The sequence below is a fragment of the Leucoraja erinacea genome, chromosome 1 (genome assembly GCF_028641065.1).
Source record: "Leucoraja erinacea ecotype New England chromosome 1, Leri_hhj_1, whole genome shotgun sequence".
Classification (NCBI taxonomy): domain Eukaryota; kingdom Metazoa; phylum Chordata; class Chondrichthyes; order Rajiformes; family Rajidae; genus Leucoraja; species Leucoraja erinaceus.
This window is the reverse complement of record NC_073377.1, coordinates 88,558,817-88,582,670: the sequence shown is the minus strand read 5'-3', so window position 1 is coordinate 88,582,670 and position 23,854 is coordinate 88,558,817. Positions and strand designations below refer to the sequence as shown.

General features: G+C 42.2%; 1 protein-coding gene across 2 annotated transcripts in view; it reads left to right on the top strand.

Moving 5' to 3' along the window:
• Positions 1-996: 996 nt before the first annotated feature.
• ncapg (non-SMC condensin I complex, subunit G) overlaps positions 997-23,854 on the top strand; it is an 82,259-nt gene continuing 59,401 nt past the window's right edge. Inside the window, exons 1-3 of one of the 2 annotated variants that reach the window (XM_055638514.1) lie at positions 997-1,139; positions 7,878-8,003; positions 18,596-18,805. In XM_055638514.1, the coding sequence (XP_055494489.1) occupies positions 7,890-8,003; positions 18,596-18,805 (324 nt within the window). In that variant the 5' untranslated portion in view covers positions 997-1,139; positions 7,878-7,889. Of the gene's footprint in view, positions 1,226-7,877; positions 8,004-18,595; positions 18,806-23,854 lie in introns of both variants that reach the window. The other variant, XM_055638504.1, reaches the window with a different exon arrangement.

The following is a 23,854-nucleotide window of genomic DNA, read 5'->3' as shown; positions in this document are numbered from 1 at the left end:
GAAGGGCTTCTTTCCACGCTGTTTGACTCTATGACCAACTATACTGCAGATGCAGGTTTGCAAAAATAGGCACAAAGTGCTGGAGTAACTCAGCAGATCAGGCAACATCCCCAGAGAACGTGGACAGGTGATGTTTCGGGCCGAGACCCTCCTTTCAGGCTCAGTAACAGAGGGTCTCAAAGAACTCCCATCAGTGGTGCAACAAAATGTAGACACAAGGAACTGCAGATGCTGGTTTACAAAATAAGGTGCAAAATGCTGGAGTAACTCAGCGAGTCAAGCAGCATCTCTGAAGAACATGGATAGGTGACATTTTGCTTCGTGATCCATCTTCAGACCCATGTCCACCTTGGCCTACATGTTACAATAACCGCATTTCATCGCGATTTGAATGGTGAATCGTGTTGTTTCAAATGAGGTTCTACTACATTGAGAGTACGCTCAGTATATATTCTGTGCTATCTTTATATATCCGTTATGCTGCTGCAAGTAGAAGGGTTTCGGCCCGAAACGTTGCCTATTTCCTTCGCTCCATAGATGCTGCTGCACCTGTTAAGTTTTTCCAGCTTTTTTGTGTACTTTGAATTTCATAGTTCCGTTTCATAGAGTGATACAGTCAATGTGGAACATATGACAATACAGTTTTGGGACATATGACAATAAAACACTCTTGACTCTTTCTTCCCCTAATTTTTCTGTTGCCTTTGTCCAATCCGATTTCCTGGTTTGAAATCAAGTGTACAATGTTGCATTGATCAGTCTTTCTCAATGCAGTCCGCAGTCATTCGGAAGCCAAAGGGGAGATTTATCAACTCGACGTTTGGAGGATCGCAGCGGGGCAGGCAGCGTCCGTTGTAGGAATGGACGGGTCGGGACTCAACTTTCCAGCAAAGATCCTATAGCGGCTCCGTTATAGGATCTTTGCTTTCCAGCACTTCCCTGGTTTATTTTGCAGGATTTTCACGGGAGGCCTTGAGGTGGAGGCGCGGCTGCAGCCAGCTGTCGACAACAGTAGCAGCCAAATATGTTATATTTTTGGTAGCAGCGTCAAAGATTATAGAGGAGTAGCAGCATCATCGCCGACGGCAGCAGGACGCGGACGCGCGCTGCACTTCCGGCGCCGAACCGCGCGAGATCAGGTTTGAAATTTCGGGCGGTTGAAGGTGGCGGTTTATCCGCGATTGGGTTTGAAACGATAAACGTTCCAATTTCCAACGGGGAGGAGGTGAGCGGGGGAGCGGGGGAGCGGGAGCGGGGTAACGCTGGCAACCGCGGGGCGGGGGCGAGGAGCCGGAGCGGGGTAACCCCGGCAAAGAGGGCGAGGGCACAAGGAGATGCAGAAGCTGGACTTTTGCACAGATCACAACGCTTTGGAAGAAAACGTAGTAACAAAGAACTGCAGATGCGGGTTACCTCGCTCTACTATCCCACCCCGTTGCAAGGCTTCACCCCACACCCGTGGTTACCACACTCTGCAAGGAGGGGGGAAGAATGGTGGTAGTAGAGTGAGATAAACCAGGACAACGGGGGCGGGGATAACCGTTAAAACGGGGAGATGTATGGGGTTAGGAGGGAGAGATAGATCCGCCGTGATTGAATGGCGGAGTAGACTTGATGGGCCGAATCGTCTAGTTTTGCTCCTAACTCTTATGATCTCTTCCGAACAACGGGGGCGTGGTGTACGCTGGCAACGGGGGGAGGTGAATCCTAGAAATGGGGGGAAGGGGATGTAGAGTGAGTAGCAATGTTACAAAATTTTGAGATTTAAAAAATCAAGTCTGCAATTTATCCCATCAGATAAAGCATAACAATAAGTTTAATTTGACACCAAATTCACTTTCATATCTCAAGTATTAAAACAGTTATGGCCATTTTCATACTCGGAAATTAGCATCTTGTTCCCTATTGATTTTCAATGGACATTACAAAAAAGCTGTGATCTTGGATAGTCAAAAGCCCATTTCTTAAGGAAAGATTAACATTTTTAAATAGCCTAAGTGTCCAAAGATTATTCACAAATAATTCACAATATAACATGATTTTTATATCTAATTTACATTAATTTATAGGCCAAATGGAAGGAATTTAGTGTTCAATTGCTGTAAATAAATGCCCATTTAAATCGGCTTTCTAGTGGGTTCATGTGAACGCGCTGGTTTAGAACGTTGACATCGCGCTGGATTAGTGCCCTCAAATGCCGAGAAAAATACTGCGGGATATAAAAAGCCCAAAATGAACTACTCACTATAGATAACTTGATATATAGGGTTATATATATGCCCCATTTAATGTAAAAATAAGGTACATACCTTTAATTGTTTGCTTTATAAAACCCTGGGGCTGCGAGAGGTTGCGGAATGAGACAGTAATTTTAAAATTATTATAACTATATTATCGAGGCCTATAAAACTAATAATACCTTTTGCGACCGGGTCTTGCAGCGATTTTTCGTTAATGATTTACTAGGCTGAACATCTGCGATTAGTACAGCCTAGTAAAAATCGTGTTTTAAACCCGCCCCCTCCAAACAGCGCCAAAATCGCGGACCTGGCTGTGGGCAGATTCCCAATGACGATTCAGGTAGCTTTTGTAACATACCTAGAGTGAGGTGATCACGATAACGGGGGTGGGGGTGAGAGTGAGGAGTGAAACAACCCCAGTAACGGGGTGGAAGTATAGGTAGGCGCTGACGACTCTGGCAACGGTAACACCGGCTGCGGGGGGGAGGGGGGGGGGGGGGGTAAGGTAACTGGGAATGAATGGGTTGTTGAGGGGCCGGGGTAACCCTGGCAGTGAGGGTGAGGCCAACAAGGAGCTGCAGAAACTGGACTTTTGCACAGATCACAAAAGTGATGGAGGAAAATGTAGAAACAAGAAACTGCAGATGCTACTGTACAAAAAAAAACACTTAGATGGAAGGGAGGGGGAGGGAAGGGCGGGAGATCGCGAAGAAGGGGAGAGAGAGAGAGAGAGAGTTCGAGAGCAGGAGGGGAGCTAGAGATCGAGAGGAGGGGAGAGAGGGAACGCACAAAGTGCTGGAGTATTCAGTGGGTCGGTCAGCATCTCTGGAGAACATGGATAGGAGACGTTTTGGGTGGTTTCCCCAGGTTGATTATGGTGGTGGGAGGGGACAAGAAAGCTGGAAAAGATGGAGTGGGCGGGGGTGAGATGGTCTCAGAGAGAAGGAGAACTTCAAAGTGGCAGTGGAGGGAGTAAGATGAGTGTGCTGGGGGGGAGGAATTGGTCAGTGATAACTTTGGTACAGAGTTGTGGTAGAGGAGGCCGCAGTTTAAGAATAACGGGTAAGACATTTAGAACGGAGACGATGAAACACTTTTTCACACAGTTGTGAATCTGTGGAATTCTCTGCTTCAGAGGGTGGTGGAGGCCGGTTCTCTGGATACTTTCAAGAGGGAGCTTGATGGGGCTCTTAAAGATACATATTTCTCCAGGGGCATCGTATGATGGCAGCCTCTGCCTACAGTCTCTGTTTTTCATCTTTTTGTTATTTTTAGTCTAAAAAGTATGTTTTGGAGGTTTCTTAGTCTTTTTCTGTGGGAAGGGTAAGGGGGAAACCATTTCTCAGTCATTTCCTGGTGAGGACGCGTCTTGCCCCCCTCCCCCCCCCCCCCCCCCGCCATCTGGATTGGCGCGGCCTTTCCTGCCGGAGACTTCAGCAGCGGTGCTGCACTGGATCCCATCGCGGAGCGGGCGATGCCTTACTGGGGATCGCCGTTTGAAGCTCCGGAGTGTTGGGCCTGCTGCTCTAACGTCGTGGAGCTGTGGTTGCGGAGTTTCCAGCCACGGGCGGCGCTGACTTCAACATCGCAGAGTCCTGGTGATCCCTTTGCCGAGGGCCGCTAGTGTTGAATCTCCGCCCAGCTCGGCCTGTGGATTTCGGGAGCTGCTGTCTCTGGTAAGAAGTGGCCGATTAGGAACTCCAAGCTGCTGAGAATCTTCTTCCATTACGACGTTGGAGTTCCGATCATCCCGGTGAGAGGGCCTGAACATGGGGCCGCTGTAGTGGCGACTGTGGAGGGATCAAAGGCCCTGACCACGGGTGAACTACAAAGAGGAGGATGACTGAACTTTGTTGCCTTCCTTCACAGTGGGAAACATTGATTCCGCTGTGTGGGGATGTTTATGTTAAATTCTATTGTGTGTTGTGTTTTCCTTTTTTTATATTTGTATGGCTGCATGGTAACTCAAATTTCACTGTACCAATTGGTGCATGTTACAATAAATGTAAACTTAAGATAGCGGAGTCAGAGGATTTGGGGAGAAGGCAGGAATGGGATGCTGATTGTGGATGATCAACCATGATCACATTGAATGGTGGTGCTGGCTTGAATGGCCTACTCCTGCACCAATTGTCTATTGTGAGAGTGCTGGTGACATAACATCAGGGCAGCTGGAGAGAAGGAGCAGGAGTGGGGAACTGGGGGCAGAAACAGTATAAGCAAGTCTTTTGGGGGATGGCAGAGAGGGTGAACGGTAGCTGTCACATCTGGGGAGAGGAGTAACCCTTAGCAGTGGGGAGAAGAAATGGGTCTGGCATAATTGAAGCATGGAATGGGGGTGGGGAAAGGTAGCAGGGTACCTCTGAGAACGGAGGAGAAGGACAACCGTGGGAGTAAAAGTAACATTAGCAAATTTGCAGATGACACAAAGCTGGGTGGCAGTGTGAACTGTGAAGAGGATGCAGGGTGACAGGTTGGGTGAGTGGGCAGATGCAGTTTAATGTGGATAAGTGTGAGGTTATCCACTTTGGTGGCAAAAACAGGAAGGCAGATTTTCTAAATGAAGTCAAGGTGGGGGAAAAGGGGAAGTACAATGGGATCTGGGGGTCCTTGCTCATCAGTCAATGAAAGTAAGCATGCAGGTATAGCAGACAGTGAAGAAGGCAAATGGCATGTTGGCCTTCATAACAAGAGGAGTTGAGTATAGGAGCAAAGAGGTCCTTCTGCAGTTGTACAGGACCCTAGTGAGACCACACCTGGAGTATTATGTGCCAATCTCCCAATTTGAGGAAGGACATTCTTGCTAGTGAGGGAGTGTAGTGTAGGTTCACCAGGTTAGTTCCCGGTATGGCGGGAGCTTGTATACTCTGGAATTTAGAAGGATGTGAGGGGATCTTATTGAAACATATAAGATTATGGGTTTGGACACGCTAGAGGCAGGAAACGTGTTCCCGATGTTGGGGGAGTCCAGAACCAGGGGCCACAATTTAAGAATAAGGGGTAAGCCATTTAGAACGGAGATGAGGAAAAACTTTTTCACACAGAGTTGTGAGTGGTGGAATTCTCTGCCTCAGAGGGCGGTGGAGGTTGGCTCTCTGGATGCTTTCAAGAGAGAGCCAGACAGAGCTCTTAAAGATGGCGGAGTCAAGGGTTATGGAGAGAAGGCAGGAACGGAGTACTGATTGTGGATGATCAGCCATGATTACATTGAATGGTGGTGCTGGCTCGAAGGGCCTACTCCTGCTCCTATTGTCTATTATATGGGATGGGTAGCCTTGGCTGCAGGGGAGATTGGGGCAGATCTGGAGAAACCCAGGGAATGTATGGGTTCGAGGAAGAAGGTTAACCTGGCCTCTGATGGTGGGGCGGGGGGAGGAGTGGGGTAAGCTGGGGAGCTAGTCTGCAGTAATGGGGACCCAGAGCTGTGTAACCCAGTTGAAAGAGGAATGGGTGTATTGTAACGGTGGAGAAGATATGGGTAATCTGGACTCCCGAGAGAGGAAATATATGCAGCCACTGGTATCAAGTGAATGGGGAACAACAAAATCTGCGCACTCCCCACTCCCGAATAAGCACATGTTAATTTAATAAATCTTCACCAATATGAACTATCATTTATTTTAAGTTTTCATTTAATAGAGGTGTTATTTATTTAAACAATGGGAATGAAATGCATTTGGAGACTTTCAATTGCAGGTGGTGGGGGGTGGGGAAATGTGTTTCACTGTCTTTTTGGAAGTTAGAAACTTCAAAGTTCATACCTTTGGGTTGTAACTACAAATGGAATACATGAATTATATTCTTCCAATTTGCACTTGGGCTCTATGTAGCAACGCAGAAGGCTGAGGAGGGATGAGTCGATATAGAAATGACATGCAGTTGGAAGGTTGAGATAGCTGTGGTGGAATGTGCACAGATGTTCTGCAAGATGGTCTCCTAATGCTATAAGTGTATAGGAGGCTACATTGTGAGCACCTAATGCAGTAGACTAGATTGCAAGAGTAGACTAGATTGTAAGAGGTGCAACGGCAGGGCTATTTTTGTCCCCAAAAATGGTGGTGACTGAGGTGAAAGAACAGGTTGCACATCACCTATGTTGTAGAGAAAGTGCCAGGGGATGGGGAGGTGTGGGTTGGTTGTGATGAGCAGACCCCAGGCAACCACAAAGAGAATGATTCCTGCAGAAAGTTGGGGGAGGAGGATAGGTCATGTCATAAGTGATAGGAGCAGAATTAGGCCATTCGGCCCATCAAGTACTCTGCCATTCAATCATAGCTGATCTATCTCTCCCTCTTAATCCCATTCTCCTGTCTTCTACCCTTAACCCCTGACACCCGTACCAATCAAGAATCTATCTATCTCTGCCTTGACTTAACTTCCATTGACGACCTCCGCAACCTTCTGACTAAAGAAATTCCTCCTCGTCTCCTTCCTAAAGGAACGTTCTTTAATTAAGAGGTTATGGTCGCTAATCCTAGTCTCTCCTACTAGTGGAAACATCCTCTCCGTATGTACACTCTATCCAAGAGGGGACGATGCGACTTGTGGGACCAGTTTGAAGCTGGCAGAATTAGTGAAGGATGATAGATTGGAAGGAGAAGGTAGTGGGGTGATAGTGAACACCAAGGGAACTCTGTTGCTGTTGTGTCTCGTGAGAAAAGGCTTGAGAACAGGCATGCAGTAAATGGAGTAAATGTGACTGAGGGCTCCATCAGAGGGAAAGTTTATTGTCCCCCCCCACCCCATTCTGTTTTCTGTTAAGTAAGCAAGCATTTATATCAATGCGAGTGTGTGTTTATAAATTTTTTTTTAAACTTTGTAAAGCACCTGAGCTCTTGTGTAAATGATCAGTTGATAAAATATTTGTTTTAGTTTGATACATGCAGGAGATGGATGGCAAGAAAAGTTCATCAATGGCAAATACTATCCTCAGGAATTTACTGTATCTCCCCCTGAACAAATCTTTGCATAATGGAGGGTTCTTTAGGAAGCAGTCCCCTTCATTAATTTATGTCTGGGTGAAAGCTTCTTTTCATCCAGATGTGCAATTAAATATACAACTGCGTGTAATTAGGCTTTACTGAAATCTAGATTGACATTCCTTTGTATTACTGAAGGAGTGCTGCAATGTGAGAAATGCTGTTTTTCATATGAGATATTAAACAAAAGTTATATTTTGCTGCTTGGATGGATGCAAAAGGTTATATGGCACTTTACTGTAAATGCGCTTCGTTACCCTGGTTAAAATTTCTCAAGCATTGAATACTTAAATATTACCTGGTTATGAATAGGTTGTTTGCAAGAGCTTCCCGAGTACTTTACCACTATGGTTCCATTTCATATTAAATTAAAATCTTATTTAGCCTGGACAAATATAGACCACCTCCAATCTGGACTAATTAATAGCTGGTGTAAATTCACCATTGTCTAGGAGATCTACAATTTTGGCTAATATTTTTTCCATGCTAATATTTATTTTTAATCGTTACAATCTTGAAGTAGGAAGTAGACGTGACCTTTTTGACCTATATCTTTTAAAATAGTTTATTGCATTATTTTTAATGTGCTATTTTAGCTGTTTTAAGAATTGTTACAAACAAAACGTTATGATTAATTAATGCATCTCTCTTTTAAAAGATTTTGCTAAAAATGGGGTCACAGAAAAATCAACTGCTTCAAATCCGCCAAGTTTTTGAAAAGGCCCAGAAAGGACATCAAAACCTGGCAAAGCTGGTGGCAGGTCTTAAGCAAATGTATAATCAGGTAAAATGGAGTGCAACATATTCTGGATGATGCTGCTTTAAATTAGAGTATGGATTATTGGTTTTATTGTATTTTGTGTTTGGGTTGAACTCTTAATGCATTTTTAATGTATTTTGTGATTCATTAGTTCGAATTTTTGTGTCATAGTTTTAATGTAAAATCATAAGCATTGGGGCCTCAGGGATTTCCACTCAATATTTGACCATATTAATATCACTCCTCCAACTGGTAAAGTAAGGCTGCAGATACCGCAGGCAGTGAAGAAAGCTAATGGCATCTTGGCCTTTATTAGGAGAGGATTTGAGTTTAGGAGCAATGGGGTCCTACTGCTGTTGTACAGGGCCCTGGAGAGGCTGCATCTGGAGTATTGTGTGGAGTTTTGTTCCCCTAATTTGAGGAAGAACATTCTTGCTATTGAGGAAGTGCTGCGTAGGTTCACCAGGTTAATTCCTGGGATGTCGCGACTGACATATTATGAAAGAATATGTTCACTTGTGTTCACTTGAATTTAGAAGGATGAGAGGGAATCTAATAGAACAATACACAATTCTTAAAGGATTGGACAGGCTAGATGCAGGAAAAATGTTCCTGGTGCTGGGGGAGTCCAGAACCAGGGGTTAAGAATAAGGGGTAGACGATTTAGGACTGAGATGAGGAAAACTTTATCACCCAGGGAGTTGTGAGTCTGTGGAATTCGCTGTCACAGAAGGCAGTGGAGGCCAATTCGCAGGATGTTTTCAAGAGTTAGATTTAGCTCTTGGGGATAAAGGAATCAAGGGATATGGGGGGGAAAAAGCAGGAACGGAGTACTGATTTTGGATGATCAGCCAAGATCATATTGAATATCCTGGCGGGGAGATTTGCAAAGGCTGCTGAGGAGACTTTAAACTAGAACGGTTGGGGGGAGGGACTCAAATAGGGAAAGCTAGTAGTCAGTGTGAGGCAGGAGACAGAGAAGGGCAGCACTCGGACACAAAGAATACGAGGGGGTGGGTTTCTTAAATGTGTATTTTTTAATGCTAGGAGCATTGTAAGAAAGGTGGATGAGCTTAGAGCCTGGATTGACACCTGGAAGTATGATGTTGTGGCGATCAGTGAAACATGGTTGCAGGAGGGCTGTGATTGGAAACTAAATATTCCAGGATTTCGTTGCTTCAGGTGTGATAGAATTTGAGGGGCAAGAGGTGGAGGTGTTGCATTGCTTGTCAGGGAAAATATTACAGCAGTGCTTTGGCAGGATAGATTCGAGGGCTCGTCAAGGGAGGCTATTTGGGTGGAACTGAGAAATGGGAAAGGTGTAGGAACACTTATAGGGGTGTATTATAGACCACTTAATGGGGAGCGAGAATTGGAAGAGCAAATATGTAAGGAGATCGCAGATATTAGTAGTAAGCACAAGGTAGTGATTGTGGGAGATTTCAATTTTCCACACATAGACTGGGAAACACATTCTGTAAATTGGCTGATGGTTTGGAGTTTGTAAAATGTGTGCAGGATAGTCTTTTGCAGCAATACATAGAGGTACCTACTAGAGGAGGGGCAGTGCTGGACCTCCTGTCAGGAAATGAGACAGGTCAGGTGGCGTAGGTATGTGTTGGGGAACACTTTGGGTCCAGTGATCACAATACCATTAGTTTCAATATAATTATGGAGAGGGTCAGAACTGGACTTAGGGTTGAGATTTTTGATTGGAGAAAGGCTAACTTTAAGGAGATGCGAAAAGATTTAAAAGGAGTAAATTGGGACATGTGTGATGGGAAGGATGTGGAGGAGAAATGGAGGACATTTAAAGATGAAATTTTAAGAGTACAGAATCTTTATGTCCCTGTTCGGTTGAAAAGAAATAGTAAAAATTGGAAACAGCCATGGTTTTCAAGGGAAATTGGACACTTGGTTCGGAAAAAGAGAGAGATCTACAATAATTATAGGCAGCATGGAGTAAATGAGATGCTTGACGAGTATAAATAATGTAAAAAGAATCTTAAGAAAGAAATTAGAAAAGCTAAAAGAAGATATGAGGTTGCTTTGGCAAGTAAGGTGAAAGTAAATCCAAAGGGTTTCTACAGCTATATTAATAGCGAAAGGATAACAAGGGATAAAATTGGTCCATTAGAGAGTCGGAGAGTGGACAGCTATCTGCAGAGCCAAAAGAGATGGGGAGATATTGAACAATGTATTTTCTTCGGTATTTACCAAGGAGAAGAATATTGAATTATGTGAGGTAAGGGAAACAAGTAGAGTAGCTATGGAAACTATGAGATTCAAAGAAGAGGAAGTACTGACACTTATGAAAAATATAAAAGTGGATAAGTCTCCCGGTCCTGACAAGATATTCCCTAGGACATTGAGGGAAGTTAGTGTAGAAATAGCAGGGGCTATGACAGAAATATTTCAATTGTCAATAGAAACGGGAATAGTGCCGGAGGATTGGCGTACTGCGCATGTTGTTCCATTGTTTAAAAAGGGTTCTAAGAGTAAACCTAGCAATTTTACTTCGGAGTCATGTGAGTGACTACGTGAAGATCCCGTCCAGCATGCATGCGCGACATAGTGTCTCACGCAGTGCACAGCGACGGACAGGAGTTCGAGCTCTCCCGCAACAATTTGAAAACGGACCTTCAGGTAAGCAAATCTTACTCTGAGGACATGGTGTTTTCGAAGCCCTGTTCTGTTTTATTTTTAAATAGGAATTAAACAGAGAAAACACCAAGGAAGGTCATTCCCATCGGACTGCAATGGACCAGGAGGGTCCGATTAAAACAAATGTAGGTCCCTTGCAGTCAGAAACAGGTGGGTTGATCATGGGGCACAAGGATATGGCGGACCAATTGAATAACTACTTTGGTTCCGTCTTCACTAAGGAAGACATAAATAATCTGCCGGAAATAGCAGGGGACCGCGCCTCAAAGGAGTTGGAGGAATTGAGTGAAATCCAGGTTAGTCGGGAAGTGGTGTTGGGTAAATTGAATGGATTAAAGGCCGATTAATCCCCAGGGCCAGATAGGCTGCATCCCAGAGTACTTAAGGAAGTAGCTCCAGAAATAGTGGATGCATTAGTAATAATCTTTCAAAACTCTTTAGTTTCTGGAGTAGTTCCTGAGGATTGGCGGGTAGCAAATGTAACCCCACTTAAGAAGGGAGGGAGAGAGAAAACGGGGAATTACAGACCAGTTAGTCTAACATCGGTAGTGGGGAAACTGCTAGAGTCAGTTATTAAAGATGGGATAGCAGCACATTTGGAAAGTGGTGACATCATTGGACAAAGTCAGCATGGATTTACGAAAGGTAAATCATGTCTGACGAATCTTATAGAATTTTTCGAGGATGTAACTAGTAGCGTGGATAGGGGAGAACCAGTGGATGTGGTGTTCTAGACTTCCAGAAGGCTTTCGACAAGGTCCCACATAAGAGATTAGTATACAAACTTAAAGCACTTGGCATTGGGGGTTCAGTATTGATGTGGATAGAGAACTGGCTGGCAAACAGGAAGCAAAGAGTAGGAGTAAACGGGTCCTTTTCACAATGGCGGGCAGTGACTAGTGGGGTACCGCAAGGCTCAGTGCTGGGACCCCAGCTATTTACAATATATATTAATGATATGAATGAGGGAATTGAAGGCAATATCTCCAAGTTTGCAGATGACACTAAGCTGGGGGGCAGTGTTAGCTGTGAGGAGGATGCTAGGAGACTGCAAGGTGACTTGGATAGGCTGGGTGAGTGGGCAAATGTTTGGCAGATGCAGTATAATGTGGATAAATCTTCTGGTTATCCATTATGGTGGCAAAAACAGGAAAGCAGACTATTATCTAAATGGTGGCCGATAGGAAAAGGGGAGATGCAGCGAGGCCTGGGTGTCATGGTACACCAGTCATTGAAAGTAGGCATGCAGGTGCAGCAGGCAGTGAAGAAAGAGAATGGTATGTTAGCTTTCATAGCAAAAGGATTTTAGTATAGGAGCAGGGGGGTTCTACTGCAGTTGTACAGGGTCTTGGTGAGACCACAACCTGGAGCGTACAGTTTTGGTCTCCAAATCTGAGGAAGGACATTATTGCCATAGAGGGAGTGCAGAGAAGGTTCACCAGACTGATTCCTGGGATGTCAGGACTGGATAGACTTGGTTTATACTCTCTAGAATTTAGGAGATTGAGAGGGGATCTTATAGAAACTTACAAAATTCTTAAGGGGTTGGACAGGCTAGATGCAGGAAGATTGCTCCCGATGTTGGGGAAGTCCAGGACAAGGGGCCATAGCTTAAGGATAAGGGGGAAATCCTTTAAAACCGAGATGAGAAAAACTTTTTTCACACAGAAAGTAGTGAATCTCTGGAACTCTCTGTCACAGAGGGTAGTTGAGGCCAGTTCATTGGCTATATTTAAGAGGGAGTTAGATGTGGCCCTTGTGGCTAAGGGAATCAGAGGGTATGGAGAGAAGGCAGGTACGGGATACCGAGTTGGATGATCAGCCATGGTCATATTGAATGGCGGTGCAGGCTCGAAGGGCCGAATGGCCTACTCCTGCACCTAATTTCTATGTTTCTATGTTCCTGCAGTGGGGGGGCGACCGGCGGCACCTGGTCCGCACAACGCTGCAGTCCACAGTCACCGACAGCATTCCAAGCCGAGCCCAGCGCCGCTAGCATCGCTCAAAAGGGAACGTTGGCGACCAACCGCAGCGTGCTGGATGTAAGGCACAACGGAAATCGGACCGGCCGGTTCACTCGGAGGAGCCCTGCACGGTAGACTGCCGCTCGAGAGCGGCAAAAGGTGACCGTTTCAAGTCTTATGGAATTGCTCATGGAGCAATAGCTCCAGCGAGACTTGTTACGGGAGATGGGGCAAGCTCGCCAAGGGAGCACAAACACTCCCGCTCCAGTGCACTAACAGCACTGGCCATCGCATCTCCCTCAACAAAGGGGAGCGTTGGCGACCAGGACTGGGGTGGTCAAGAAGAGGGGTCACTGGCTGAAGAAAACCGGGAGTATCCTTGAGGTACAGGACCAGGAAGAGCTGCTGGGAGTGGTGAACCGCTACGTGGCAACACCACGAGCGGGACGGCCGTTACAGCCTTAACTGGCGGCCAGCTTACTACCTGTCCTTTAAACCTCTCCAAGACAGGTAGTCATTGAGGCGTTGGACTTTATCACGCCTCCCCAAAATTGCATTTGCTCAATGTGCTTGCCATTATTGTGGGCACATTGAGCAACTACACCTGTTTTTGGTAGCATGAAGAACTATCACACTTGGCAGTTATATACCAAAAAATATTCAAGGATAAAAATTGAATTCAAGAAAAACTTGCCACCAGTCCAGCTTGCACCCCAAAGGGGTTTTACTCTCTCACTAAAAAGAAAACATGTCGGCCAAGCTGAACTGGAGAAGTTACATACAAAGGGGTCATAGAGAAATCTAAATATGAACCTTTGGAATTCGTATTAAATTTACTAAAACCAAAAAAGATGGTGAATGTCGCACCATCATTGACTTAACCACATTGAATACTTTCGTCAGGTATATACACTTTAATGGAAAACATTTGTAACTGCCAAACAATGGATTTCCTAAGGATACTTTATGGCAGGCATCGACTTAAAAGATGCATACTATTCAGTACCCATTCATAAAGATCATCGGAGATACCTAAAAATTTACCTGGATAGGGTAACTATGGCAGTACAAATTATTGACTAATGGACTAACATGAGCCAAAACTATTTTCCAAGATATTTAAACCAGCCCTGACACTATTAAGGAAACATATTGTCATGGCATATCTCGATGATATTTAATAATAGACAAAACCATGGAATGAGCTAATTCAGCAGCATTAGCTACTAAAAACTCATTTAACCTTGGGCTTTGTCATACATCCAGATAAATCCACGTTGACACCATCCACAACAATGGACTATCTGGTATTCACAATTAACTCAGTCCACATGTCTATAATGTTGCCAAAAGAAAAGTCAGCAGAATTGGCACATACCTGTAACAAATTAATGATTAGCAATCAACCAACCATCCGACAAAGTGGCAAGAGTAATTGGGAAATTAGTAGCAGCATTACCAGCATTAGAGCAAAGGTGCTAGCATTTTAAAAAACATGCAGGTCACTTTGACTGAACCATGAAATTGCCTATTTTCAGACCTATAATGATGGAAAGAGAACATTTGGCATAGTTCCAGTCCCATCATTTATCAATAGCCCATATCCAGAACAGGTGGTAGATGGACCAATCTAGTGCCACCACTACTGCAGACACAACATAAAACCTAGTTGGAAATGTTCTATGGGTTAAAAGCATATTGTTCAAAAATGCACCATTTTGCATGTTCGTTTACAATTTGACAATACCACAGTGGTGGCCTATACTAACCACATGGGCGGGATAAAATCGATATGTGATAATTTGATGAACACAATCTGGTAATGGTGTGTCGACAAACATATTTGGCTATCAGCAACTTACCTACCAGGTAAGCTAAATACTGTGGCAGATGTTAAACCCCAAAGTATTTGCTGAAATTACAAAGCAATATGGAACATCAGATATCATTTCTTTGCATCCCGACTGAATCGCCATGTACCGATGTATGTCCTTGAGGCAGTGGCGATGGATACATTCTCACTGAACTGGGGAGAACTAATCTATGTTTTCACCCCCCCCCCCCTTTTTCTGCCTCATCAGTCAGGTACTACGCAAAATACAGATGAACTTTGCTTCGGACATTTTGGTAGTACCCGACTGGCCTACACAACCATGGTTCCCAGTGGTCCTTGACAGGGTCATTTAAACCCATGACCATTCCAAGCGGATCAGATCTACTGATCCACCCTGTATCAGGCGAAAGTCACCCATGCCATGACAGAATAAGCCTACTGGGTTGTAGATTCCAAAAATGGACCTGGGATTGTCAAATAGGACCATGGACACGATGACAGCATCTCACCGACTTCCACCAAGAAACAATATCTCTCCAGTATAAGAAAATGGGAAACGTACTGCTCGAGAACAGAGACAACCTACTAATCAACCACCATATCTATGTACCAGAGTTCCTGGCCAGCCTTCACCACGATGAAGGTCTGAGCTATAGCACTATCAATGTGCTAGAAGTGCACTGTCAGCCTATCTAAGACAGGCACCAAGGGAAACAGGCCATAGGGTCTCATCCACTGGTGGCCAAATTAATGAGAGTTACCTTCAATTCAAAACCCCCTAGACCTAGATATACCTAGATCTGGGATGTCAGCGTTGTCCTGAGGGATGGCCACCAGCCAGATCCCTTACTCTGAAAACAGCTACCCTGTATACTGCCATGCTGATGGCTTAGTCTCTACATAAGGGTCCAGTCCTTTTACCTACTCAGACTGGACAATATGGTCGTAACATCAGACCAAATAATATTTCATTCAGGAGCTGGTAAAACAGAATAGACCAGGAACTTCAGGACTCATTATGGAATTCCGGGCGTACCCACCTGACCACCGTTATGTGTCATGACTCGCCTTCTACAATATATCAACACAACCTAAAATTCCCGATGGAGACAAAAAGCACGACAGGTCAGCCACAAAAAAGCCACTAGGTCAGGGTACAGAGTCAAACTATCTCTAGATGGCTCAAACAGGTATTGGGAGCTGCTGGAGTAGATACGGATATTTACACATCTCACTCCACCGGGGCAGCATCCACGCCGGCGGCTAACAATGGATGTGCCATTGCACCTACCCTGGTAACAGTGGGGTGGTCCATGGAAAAAACTTTTCAAACATTCTACAACAAGCCATTAATAAAACCCGTTTCACTTGCAGAGAGAATTTTAGACACTGCACAAAATATATAATTTAAGCCCGGGGGGAGCATTAATTTCTTTGTTATTATTTTCAATTAATACCATTATTGTTTTACAAACAGATTCATGTTTGATTATAATAACATACTTCCTCCCTTGGATGACTTTGGCAGCGAGTGAAGTATGGACTGTTACATGGTTTGAAATCACAGAGCTTTAAAATCTTCACGTAGTCACGCACATGACTCCGAAGTAAAATAGTAAGATTAAACGAGAACTTACCAGTTTGAAGTTTGATCTGTATTTTATGAGGAGTTACGATGAGGGATTACGTGCCCTCCGCTCCCACCCTCAATTATAGAGATCAACTGGTATCTTAGTTCTCCTTATCTTTACTATGTTTATTTCAATTATTGTGTTTTTCTGTGATTCAACACCGCTGCTTTGAAGTATGTCGCGCATGCGTGCTGGACGGGGTCTTCACGTAATCCCTCATCGTAACTCCTCATAAAATACAGTTCAAACTGGTAAGTTCTCGTTTAATCTTACTATTATAGACCTGTTAGTTTGACGTCAGTGGTGGGCAAATTAATGGAAAGGATACTTAGAGATAATATATATAAGCATCTGGATAAACAGGGTCTGGATTTGTGCCTGGAAGGTCATGTTTGACTAATCTTCTTGAATTTTTTGAAGAGGTTACTCGAGAAATTGATGAGAGTAAAGCAGTGGATGTTGTCTATATGGACTTCAGTAAGGCCTTTGACAAGGTCCCTCATGGAAGGTTGGTTAAGAAGGTTCAATTGTTGGGTATTAATGGTGGAGTAGCAAGATGGATTCGACAGTGGCTGAATGGGAGATGCCAGAGAGTAATGGTGGATGGCTGTTTGTCAGGTTGGAGGCCGGTGACTAATGGGGTGCCACAGGGATCTGTGTTGGGTCCACTGTTGTTTGTCATGTACATCAATGATCTGATGATGGTGTGGTAAATTGGATTAGTAAGTATGCAGATGATACTAAGATAGGTGGTGTTGTGGATAATGAAGTAGATTTTCAAAGTCTACAGAGAGATTTAGGTCATTTGGAAGTGGGCTGAAAGATGGCAGATGGAGTTTAATGCTGATAAGTGTGAGGTGCTACATCTTGGCAGGACAAATCAAAATAGGACATACATGGTAAATGGTAATGAGTTGAGGAATGCAGTTGAACAGAGGGATCTAGGAATAACTGCACAGTTCCCTGAAGGTGGAATCTCATGTAGATAGGGTGGTAAAGAAAGCATTTGGTGTGCTGGCCTTTATAAATCAGAGCATTGAGTATAGAAGTTGGGATGTTAAAATTGTACAAGGCATTGGTGAGGCCAATTCTGGAGTATGGTGTACAATTTTGGTCGCCTAATTATGGGAAGGATGTCAACAAAATAGAGAGAGAGTACAGAGGCGATTTACCAGAATGTTGCCTGGGTTTCAGCAACTAAGTTACAGAGAAAGGTTGAACAAGTTAGGTCTTTATTCTTTGGAGCGCAGAAGGTGGACTTGATAGAGGTCTTTAAAATGATGAGAGGGATAGACAGAGTTGATGTGAATAAGCTTTTCCCATTGAGAGTAGGGAAGATTCAAACAAGAGAACATGACTTGAGAATTAAGGGACAGAAGTTTAGGGGTAACATGAGGGGGAACTTCTTTACTCGGAGAGTGGTAGCTGTGTGGAATGAGCTTCTAGTGGAAGTGGTGGAGGCAGGTTCGATTTTATCATTTAAAAATAAATTGGATAGGTATATGGACGGGAAAGGAATGGAGGGTTATGGTCTGAGTGCAGGTAGATGGGACTAGGGGAGAATAAGTGTTCGGCACGGACTAGAAGGGCCGAGTTGGCCTGTTTCCGTGCTGTATTTGTTATATGGTTATATGAATGGCAGTGCTGGCTCAAAGAGCCAAATGGCATACTCCTGCACCTATTTTCTGTGTTGCTATGTTTACCTGCTATTTTCCAGATGTTTAAAGCACATATTGTTTTAAACATCCTCCTGATTTTATCCCCAATCATTGATATTTTTTGCCAGAACGACAAACTATCAAATATAGTTTTTAAGTTTAGGATAGGCAATTATTTGTTTTTATTCCTCATTCTCTAGCTACTTGTTACTGTCCCAAAGCTGAAATGTTTTCCTTACTTCTTGGGCATTGCATGTTTGAATTTAAAATTTTTGTTGCCTTATGCTTATAAATGAGTAGTTTTCTAGTAATTTTGGAGGCACCGCTTTGTATCCTTGTACTTTCTTTCCTTACTAGAGTTATATAATTTATATTATCTTATTTGACACTAACGGTTTTGTTCACTTTTTGATGGATACAATTGTTTCCAAAACATTTGTTTTTCTTCATCATGTATTCCTGCATTGATTAAAATGGATTAAGTGGCCTTCTAGTTTGCTGCAAATTTCTATGATGAAAGATGGTGAGATGTTTTATTATGAAATATCATTAAAACAAGATAAATGTTATAATCATCGGTTTTCCAGAAATCGGTGGATATGCATTGTTTGGGAGTAGAGATCATGATTGCTGTGTTCTCCATTTTAAATTTAATAAGTGCAGATTTGACTTTTAAGAACATAGGGTTCACATGATAACTAGGTTATTTTAGCTAGGTTTCATTTAATGAACTGACTGCAAATTGTGCAACATAAGATTCTGGTAGAGAATTTCACTGGGTTGACTGACACCACTGTTTATTTCGACTTACATGGGAAGTCTTTTTATATTGTTTCAATTATTAATCATGCAAATTTTATTAAAGTTGCAGGATGATGCCAAGACTTCTTTTCATGAAGATTTTATCAATTTGTTGATGTATCCCATGACCATTTATAAGCGGGAGCCAGCAGTAGAAAGAGTGATTGAGTTTGTTGCAAAATTTGCTACTTCACTTAAACAACCAGTTGATGAGGAAGAAAGTGATGAGGATGACAACTCTTTCTTACTGTTCCTCTTTCAATTTTTGCTTAAGGTGCAGTATTATTTAAGTTATATTCAAATTGAAACGGGGCATAAACTCTTGCTATTGTTTTATATATTGAGTAAAGATTGTTAACAGATCTCTTAATTTCCATAATGTAAATAGAAATGTGTTATTTTTTATATCTTAGCTAAAGTATTGGTTCAATTTATTCAACAATAGAGCAATACCTGTAGTTTGTGTTAGATTTAGTTCATACAGAAGCCAAAAAAGTAGGTTTAGATGTGATGTGGAAAATTGTAATGTACAAATTTTAAATGTAGTTTTAATATTCAACATATTAACATATAATAATTACAAATAGAACCAATTCTATTTTGTATGAAATGTAGCTTTCTAAGGAAACAAATTTGTCATACATTTTACTGGTTGAAATGAAAAATCACAAATACTGGAAATTTGAACCAAAAGCCAAAAATACTGGAAATGCACAACTGGTCAGGGCGCATGAGAAGTGATAAATTAAGCAGGTTGAAAGGTGGAGGAAACTGGGAATATCCAATGGTATGCAGACCAGGTGGTTAAGGTAGAATTAAAAAAAAACAATACAGAGGAAATAAAACAAAACATATAGGTATGTCACAGCTCCAAGGATCCAGGTTTCCTCCTGCTCTTGGATGATCTCAGACACCCAACCTGAGAAAGCACCTCTAGATTCTGTGTAGAGTTTTTATATTCTCTCCATTCACAACTCAAAGATTGTTAATTATTGACTATCTATATTACTAAAAGTCTCAACTTGACCACTTCCTGTTGCACTGTATAATGATTTTAGAAAAAACGCTGAATGTTATGATTACATTTGGAAAATGCTCCCGCTCTCATTGATAGGTAGAATTAACGCTATAAAAATGACTTTCTTACCACAATTAATATATTTGTTTCAAGCGATCACAATATATATTCCAAAATATTTTTTCAACAAACTAGATTATAATATCACTAATTTTATATGGGATTATAGAGCACACAAAATTCAACGAAGGCATTTGTGTAAACCTAAAGAAGTTGGGGGTTTATCATTACCTAACTTTACGTATTACTACTGGGCAGTGCATATTAAGAACATAATATACTGGTTGGATAGTTCCACTCACCAGTCTGAGTGGATAAGAATGGAGAAAGAGGAGTGTTTCCGTACGATATAGGAATGATCTTGTTCTTACCGATAAAATTGAATAGTATAATATATAAGAAGAACCCAATTATTCACAATACAATAAGAATTTGGAAACAAATAAAATTATCCTTGAAATTAAATAATCTATCCGTACTAACCCCAATATTGAACAATCCTGCATTCAAACCATCTCTTATCGACAAAACATACAAACAATGGGATAGACTGGGGATTAGGAAAGTAGGAGATATGTATGAATTGGGCAAATTGTTATCATTTCAACAATTAAAATCAAAATTTAAACTGAATGATAATCAATATTTTAAATATATACAGTTATGTGACTTTATGAAGAAATATATACATAGATTTCAAACTATATTTTTAGACCATTTAGAAGAAGCAGGCTGATTCACAAAAACTAATATCATATTTTTATAATATTATATTAAATAGAGAATTACCCTCAACAGAGGTACTAAGAGCAGATTGGGGACATGAACTAATGATAAAGATCCCGAAAGATAGATGGGAAAAGTATCTGATGAACACACATAATTGCTCCATTAATGCAAGACATTTAATTCAATTTAAATTATTATGTAGACTATATTATTCAAAAACGAGGTTGAATAAATTCTACTCAAATGTCTCTCCCAGATGTGATAAATGTTTGTTTCAAAACGCCAATATAACACATTAATTTGTAGGATGTACAAAGTTGAATAAATTTTGGAGCGATATATTTGATATATTTACAAAGCTCTTCAAGTCAAGAATAGAACCTAATACGGAATGGATTATATTTGGAATAATAGTAGAAGATATCAATTTAAATAAAGACCAAAAAGTATTTTTTAATTATAGGTTAATAATTGGAAAGAAATTGATATTTAAATTTTGGAAAAATACAGCTATACCAACTATTAAAATGTGGATTAGGAATATGATGGACATAGCACACCTTGATGAAATGGGACTCCGCCTAATAGATAAATATGACCAATTCTTAAGGAGTTGGTCCCCTTTCATCGACTTTTTGGAATCATGTGATGCAGCAGTACCGTAAAGATTACTGATTTCAGGTCAGGTCGTGGATAGATTTACATCTCCAAACAAAGATTTGAAAATTTCTTTTTTAAGGGTCCTTTTCTCCTATTTCTACTTTCTTTTTTTCTTTTCTTATGTACACACTTCACGTTTTTCTATTTACTACTATCTATCTTTTTCTTCTCTCTATTTTAAAACTTCCTTCTCAAAAATATAAAACTAGAGGGCATAGTTGGCACCTAAAATTAAGTACCACTCTATTGCTTTGTACTGTATTAACTTCTAATAAAATAAACAAAAAAAGAAAAAACGCTGCTACTTATGGCTGTGATTTTTGACCATCTTACTGATGGACAAAATCAGCTATGCAAGACAAAGGTATTTTTACCACCGATGAAAAATAATAGAGTTATTAGTGTTTAAAAAATGTTGAGATTCTCTCTCCTGAAGGCCACACTTCAGTGTGCACAACACCCATACTAGCGCTCCAGAAAGCCCCCCCGCCCCCCACTGGCCACCAATATTGGAATTGGTGGACAGTTGGAATATTGCGTTGGGGGACCAGCCCTCCCGTGTGATGCTGGGACCCAACGGGTCCCACTTAGTCTAGTAGATTATAATTTCCTGTTGCTGGAGCTGAAATGTGAGTTGGTGGGCACACAAGGGAAATGTATTGCAGGGCTACAGAGAACTAAGCGGCAGCAGAATAAATGAAATCAGTCAAGTGGCCTTCCGTGTCTAAGTAAGCAAGTCAGTAGGGAGTAAATACGTGGTTTTAAATAGTCAAATTCAGTATGAAGTTACAACTTTTCCACACACATGGAAAGAAGATGTGATGCTGTTCTTTGAATAGTGTAGAAGGCAGTAGACCGAGGTCCTGTTTGGTGGGACAGGGATAGAGAATTAGACTGGCTTATGGTCATCTTGTAGGCTATACAAACATGTTCTGCAATCTGTGTTGGGTTTCTCCAATGTAAAGGAGATCACATGAGCATTGAATGCATCATGCTGAGATGAAACAAGCGCGTCAAATACTGGTTTACATGGGGGAGTTTCTCTTTGTGTTCTTGGATGGTGGAAAGCGAAAAAGTCAAATGTATTCCCTGTGGTTATGTAGGAATGATGGAGATAGAAAAGCAAACTTGGTGGGGAAAGGCTGTAGCTGAGATTCTTGAACTATTTCTTTTGTTACTAATTACTAACTTCTCACTTTCATATGGTTCATTTCTAATTCTTCCCTTTCTCTATATCATCGTCTATCAAGGTGGAAAAGTGGTGCAGCTGGTAGAGCTGCAACCTCAAAGTGCCAGAGACCCAGGTTCGAACCTAACCTTGGATACTGTCCATGTGGAGTTTGCCCATTCTTCTTGTGATTGTGTGGGTTTCCTCTGGGTGCCCCGGTTTCTTTCCACATCCCAAAGACATGCGAGCCTGCAGATTAAGTGGCCTCTAAATTGTCCCTTGTTTGTAGTAGTTAAGAAGCTGGGATAACATGAGAATTAGTGCAAATGGTGATCAGTGGTCAGCATGGATTGTGGGCCAAAGAGCCTGTTTCAATGATGTATCTCTGAACATCTCAGGGAGGTAGGTTACCTACCAATATCCATTATAAGGCCGCTACTCCCACAGATATCTTGATGACATCTCCTCCCTTACTGCTTCTTGTAAGAGCTCCAATTCATTCTCCTAGTTTCTCAAACTGTTATCTGCATTAATGATAAGCCATTGCACAGATGAGTCTTTAAGATGTTTTTTATTTGTGAATTTCCCTCTACCACTGTTGATAGGGTTCTCAACCTCATTTCCTCTATTTGCAACATCTCAGCCTTTGCTTCTTGGCTTCTACAAATTATGCCTTGGAGGTGCTTTGTTCTCCGGGTGCTCTTGTTTCCTTCCACATTGCAAAGGTGTGCAAGAACCTTTTTCAGACCCAACCCAAAACATAGTATACACTTTTGTATTCTCATTTATAATATTGTTTACAGAGTATTATGTTTACATATTCTGTTGAGCTGCTGCAAATAAGGATTTCATTTGGGACGTGATAGAATAAAACACTCTTGACTTGCGTCGCGAATATGTGGTATAGAACTAGTGTACGGGTGATTGGTGGTCGGCGTGGACTCGGTGGGCAGAAGGGCCTGTTTTCACGCTGTATCTTTAAATTAAACTAAAAACACTAAAACCAGAGGGAGTCTAAAGGGTCTCTACACAAAACATCACCCAATTTCTTCTATCCCGAGATGCTGGCTTCTCCATGGAGTTCCCCCACACAATTAAAGCATGGAATAGTCTTCACCCTACCATAATTACCCAACAGACACAACTAAATTTAAGGTAGCTCTTTTTTTCCCCAAGAACCCTTTTTTGGCTTAAGTCCAAGTCAAGAGTCAAGAGAGTTTTATTGTCATGTGTCCCAGATAGGACAATGAAATTCTTGCTTGCTGCAGCACAACAGAATATGTAAACATAATACAGAACAGGAGATAAAAGATCAGTGTGTTAATATACCATAGACCATATATATATATATACAATACATAAACAGATAAAGTGCAATAGGCTGTTATTGTTCAGAGTTTGGAGTTTGGTGATGGACCCCCCACCACCTCCAGTTTAAATTTAATTTAGAATATTTTTGGAGGACCAGGAAACCAAGAAGCAAGAGTTACTCCAGCTCCAGGGAGTGATACTGCGTTGGTTTTCAGCAGTCGCGGCGAGACGGCGACCGGACAGCAATGTTGGCCAGATCTCCCACAATGCAAAGGGAGGGAGAAAGTGCCCGAAGCCGGCCAGTTCCCGTGGCAGTGAGCATGTACAGGGCGGCCGATGTGCTGGCTGTAGTTGTGTGCATGTGCAGGGGGAGAATG